The 5,000-nt window shown below is 44.0% G+C and overlaps 1 protein-coding gene across 2 annotated transcripts in view; it reads right to left on the bottom strand.

The window, feature by feature from the left end:
* Positions 1–5,000, bottom strand: part of fer1l4 (fer-1 like family member 4) — a 28,523-nt gene that overhangs the window by 5,500 nt on the left and 18,023 nt on the right. For both annotated transcript variants that reach the window (XM_056437818.1, XM_056437820.1), the window contains 10 exons: positions 3,921–4,021; positions 3,223–3,339; positions 2,783–2,822; positions 2,403–2,506; positions 1,966–2,100; positions 1,774–1,893; positions 1,535–1,662; positions 1,287–1,457; positions 1,009–1,163; positions 552–733 (listed from right to left, as the gene is read on the bottom strand). In XM_056437818.1, the coding sequence (XP_056293793.1) occupies positions 552–733; positions 1,009–1,163; positions 1,287–1,457; positions 1,535–1,662; positions 1,774–1,893; positions 1,966–2,100; positions 2,403–2,506; positions 2,783–2,822; positions 3,223–3,339; positions 3,921–4,021 (1,253 nt within the window). The remainder of the gene's footprint in view (positions 1–551; positions 734–1,008; positions 1,164–1,286; positions 1,458–1,534; positions 1,663–1,773; positions 1,894–1,965; positions 2,101–2,402; positions 2,507–2,782; positions 2,823–3,222; positions 3,340–3,920; positions 4,022–5,000) is intronic.

The raw sequence follows: 5,000 nt of genomic DNA, 5'->3' as shown, positions 1-5,000 counted from the left end.
AAACCTGATAAATATAAGCGTGATAACTATAAGCATGATAACTGTAAGCCTGATAACTATAAGCGTGATAAATATAAGCCTGATAACTATAAGCATGATAACTATAAACCTGATAACTATAAACCTGATAACTGTAAGCGTGATAACTGTAAGCGTGATCCCACTAAGCGGTTCCCAGTAAGCGGTTCCCAGTAAGCGTGATCCCAGTAAGCTGTTCCCAGTAAGCGGTTCCCAGTAAGCGGTTCCCAGTAAGCGTGATCCCACTAAGCGGTTCCCAGTAAGCGGTTCCCAGTAAGCGTGATCCCACTAAGCGGTTCCCAGTAAGCGTGATCCCACTAAGCGGTTCCCAGTAAGCGGTTCCCAGTAAGCGTGATCCCACTAGCGGTTCCCAGTAAGCGGTTCCCAGTAAGCGGTTCCCAGTCAGCGGTTCCCACCAGCGGTTCCCAGTAAGCGGTTCCCAGTAAGCGGTTCCCAGTAAGCGTGATCCCAGTAAGCGGTTCCCAGTAAGCGGTTCCCAGTAAGCGGTTCCCAGTCAGCGGTTCCCAGCCCACCTGAGGCAGGCCCGGTTTCAACGGGCTCTTCAGGGACCGGACCTCCACGTGCTCCGGCACCAGACGGAGGGCTCCGTGGAGGAACTCGTTCATCTCCCCCCAGCGATGCAGCACGCTCAGGGCCGCGTGCTCCTCCATCTCATCCTCCTCCTCTGGAGACCGCTGGTTCTTCTTCAGCAGAGCTAACGACAACAACAACAACAACAACACTACGGTATCCATGCTGAGCATAAGGGAAGCACTAGTAGAACTCCTGTGTCAGTAGAAGTAGAAGAAATAGAGCCCAGTGGTAGCATTACTGGCGTGGGTCACGGTCCACGGAAAGACAATAATGGACTTTTCACTTCCACTTCGTACAATATTTTCATATATAAAGAAACGTCATAATACACGTATAATCTCCTACCTACGACTGTACTAGTTCTACCTGTCTGTCTGTTCTGTCTGTCTCAGTTACCTTCAGGTACTGCGTCTGGTGGGATCTTAAAGATCTTGTTGAGGACTTTGACCTCCAGCTTCCTGTACTCTGGAGACGGGATGCCGTTGATCTTGCAGAGCTCAGACAAAATGGCCGTCGGATTCTTCGTATCGCGCCATTTGTTGTAGCCTTCCCTGTAAAGAGAACACATTCTTGGATTCATATTTCATAATCATATTACTCATAGTGGTACTCATTTTGGGGTTTTGGTTTTGTGGTTCATGTCATCGCTCTGGTTCCCTCATCGGGATACCGACGTGTCGTAGTAGAGCGCCAGGCCGCAGGAGGCTCGGTGGCGGCTGTAGAATCGGTTCTCCAGGTCGACCCGCGTCTCGCCGATGACGTCGTCGGCCCCGATGATATCGTGGTCCAACACCACCACGACCAACTCCGTCTCCAGCGGGAAGGACACCGTGAATTCAAAGACCCTGAAAGACGGCGTGAGACAGTTGGACGGGCAGACGGCCTGTGCGGATCAGGTGCCGGCAGACAGACGGGTACCGACTCTCCGAACGTGGGGTTGAGCTGTTTGGGGATGTATCGATCCAGGGTGCTCGACGACTGCTGTCCGGCTCGGACCACCAGGTACGGGTCGGATTTGCCGTTCGGGTCCGAGGGAGCCAGAGACGTGGCCTGCAGGACACCGACAGAGACGCCGGAATCAAACCCGGTTCACTCAGACAGCGGCCGGCTGGACGGGTCCACTGAGCGGCCGTCTGTGGATGGAACCAGAGAGACGGGTACCTTGACGATGTAGACTCGGACCAGGACTTTGAACGCTGAGTTTTTGGGGATTCCCTTGGTGATCTGACACGTGGTGTCTTCTTCGTCGCCCGGGTCAATCGGATACACCAGGAAGGAGCCCTAGAGGTGGAGAGAATGGAACAATGAACACGTTCTCATCCAGAGTGACAGACAGCTTTCCGTCCTCAGTACCTTGAATTTTCCCATCAGCCTCTCCACCTCGGGCGCTTCCACATCCTCGACGCTCGCTTTGCCTTTGTGCAGCGGGAACGTCTGCAGCCGGTCCTGGAACTGACTGAACTCGGACTCCAGATCGCCTCCGTACAGCTGAACACACAGACAGACACGGGAAATGAAAGTTAAAATCTGTTATTGGCACCAATGCTTTCAACAAACCATGAAGAACTCTTTCTTGCCCGAAAGAAAGGTTATTCGGATGAAAAAGGTTCTCATTGGAACCCTTAATCTTAGAAAGAAAAGTTCTTCGGAAGTAAACCCTTATCTCAAAGGCCCCGATCACACCGACACACAGAGGAATAATATAGTTCATCAGAATTAAAGATCGTTAATCCATGTCTGTTCTAGCCACTTCTACCGACATCGAAACAGGAAGTCAGTTGCGCTCTCACCGTCAGCGTGGAAATGTTCTTGCGTTTGGGAGGCTGGACCGGCACCACCACGCTTTCCTCCTCATCCGAATCTTCAATATTCGCCATGGTCAGATTAGCCCCAACTAGACAAATAAATAAAAAAACAACTCTGTGAACATTGTTTTTCATATATATATGTTTTAAATGAAGGCTCATACATGGGTCCACGTGCTTATGCACACTACCGACATGACTACATTCATCACAGCAGCATCTAGTGGACATTAGAGGAACTGAACACACTTCAACTTCTAGAATTATGTCAGCCGTATAATAATAAATAATTTCCTCTTTTTACTAAATAGACAAATATGGCAAAATGGGACTGAAATATTAAAGCAGGAGTTATAACGGTATACCGGTCTCTGCTTGTTCTTCCTCCTCCACTGCCTCAGCAACCTGGTGATGAAAAAATGGATGTATTGATTACTATTCGTCTCTTTTTTTGGAATATTTAACTTAACACTTTTAAACTGGAAATAAAAAGGTTGTGTTTGGTGTCTTGTTTTACATAAAAACCGTTGGAAAAACCTGAAACGGGTAATATGCCATTTTCATGTAATCTTGTAATTATGAGATAAAGATGTCAAAACTACGAGAAAACACCCTGAGATCAAATAGATTCATCTCATCAAATACGTTGATTTCTTTGACCTCGTTTTAATTAAGTGAAGTGTAGACCTCATTAGAAGTAGGCAGCATCTTTATGCTACAAGCATCTGAGCTCCTTACCTCTCTAATTAATCCGTTAATGTTTTTAACACTTGCATTCAGACAGACAGGTAAATAAGTGCATCACCTGTCTCTCCATCTCCTCCAGTGAAGCGTAGTATTTGGTCCACCAATCCAACTCCTCCTTCTCTGGTACCTCCTCCTTTAGCTCCACGCCCTTTGTCAACAGCTTCTTCAGATCAGCCTGAAGGGGTTTTTAGTGTAAACATCAACTCATCGTTTAATCCTTTACGCTTAAATCTGGTTGGTCTGAACAGTTTTGTGTCCTCAAACACACAGAGGAGATTAATACACGTACATTAACACGTGTGATGGGGTTGGGGTTGTTTTCTGAAAACAGAACTATTCAAAAATGTGTACTATCTGTGAAAATGTGCAGTCCCCCACATAACCATCCCCCAACATCTGAAAATGTGCAATATCCCCATATAACTGTCCCATTTCCCCTCTTTCTTTCACAAGCTAGGAGCAGCACTCAGCACTAGCCTATTATCTATTTATTAACCTCTGCCCTCTCCTTTTTTATGTTGATAACCTGTTTTTTTTAAACTGTACATAAAACGGTATATTCTTATTCTTTTACCACCTTATGTACAGTGTGTGTTTTTGTACAGTGTATTTTTATATTTTTTCTTATTATTTTAGTGTGTATTTAATATATATATATATATATATATATATTGTATCTCTGTTGACTCGGAGAGCCCTGCAAAACATTTCCAATGTGTCGGACTGTTGGTCCAGGCACAGATGGCAAATATAAACCTTGAACTTGAAGGGAATCTTTGACTGTTTCATTTTCAGGCCGTGGAGTCCCATGTTCCTCACTGACATCAGATCTTGGACTTTCTTCGTATCCTGTCTCACTGGAGAAACACAGAGAAAAATGTCCACTTAAACTTAACTTGACTGATGGTGTTACGAAGTGAGAGAGTGATCTTTGGAGAGTTTGGATAATTGTTTTTATCAATTCATCGCTAGAAATACACGACCGTTCAAAAGTCTGTGGTCACTTAGAAATGTCCTTATTTTTCTAAAAAAAGCACAGTTTTTTTCAATAAAGATAACATTAAATTAATCATGAATACACTCTCTACATAGTTAATGTGTAGATGACTATTCTCTGGTGTTTAATGAAGTCTCTACAGAGGTGTATAGAGGCCCATCTCAAGTGTTCTAGTGGTACAATGTGTTATCGACTTAGAAGACTAGCGGAGGGGTAGAAAACCCTTGAAAACCCTTTTTATGTGAGCGCAGCTGAAAACAGTTATGCTGGTGAGAGAAGCTCTAAAACTGGCCTTCCTTTGAGCTACAAGTTTTAAGAACTAAATTAATATTTCAAATAAAAATCATTATTTCTAACCTTGTCAATGTCTTAACTATATTGTCGATTAATTTTGCAATTCACGTGATGAATAAAAATGTGAGTTTTCATGGAAAACCCCAAACTTTTGAACAGTAGAATATGTACTATATGTACCTATGTTCTACAATACTATGACTAGTCTTTGACATGATGTCATTTATACTAAAGAATCAAGAATCAAGATCAATATGATCATTTTGATGAAACAAATCAGTAAAAAATATATATTAAAAAATCAAACAAACCGACTCACTTAGCTAACGTCGATCAGCTGATTCTCTCAAACTAAATTAATCAAAAGCTGGAATGACGAGCTGCTTTCATTGGTTCCATTTCTTCAAAAATTACAAAACATAATGTGCCGTGCACAACGAAAAGCTTTACAGGCAGAGCAACGACCGCTAAGGGAGGCGTAGCACCTTATCTGTTACGAACACTACCAACTATCTTGAAGACTCTACTACCGTGAATACCATCGC

This window comes from Pseudoliparis swirei, chromosome 18, assembly GCF_029220125.1.
Source record: "Pseudoliparis swirei isolate HS2019 ecotype Mariana Trench chromosome 18, NWPU_hadal_v1, whole genome shotgun sequence".
NCBI lineage: Eukaryota > Metazoa > Chordata > Actinopteri > Perciformes > Liparidae > Pseudoliparis > Pseudoliparis swirei.
Note: the sequence above shows the minus strand (reverse complement) of the source record. Positions and strands in the feature narration are given on the sequence as shown.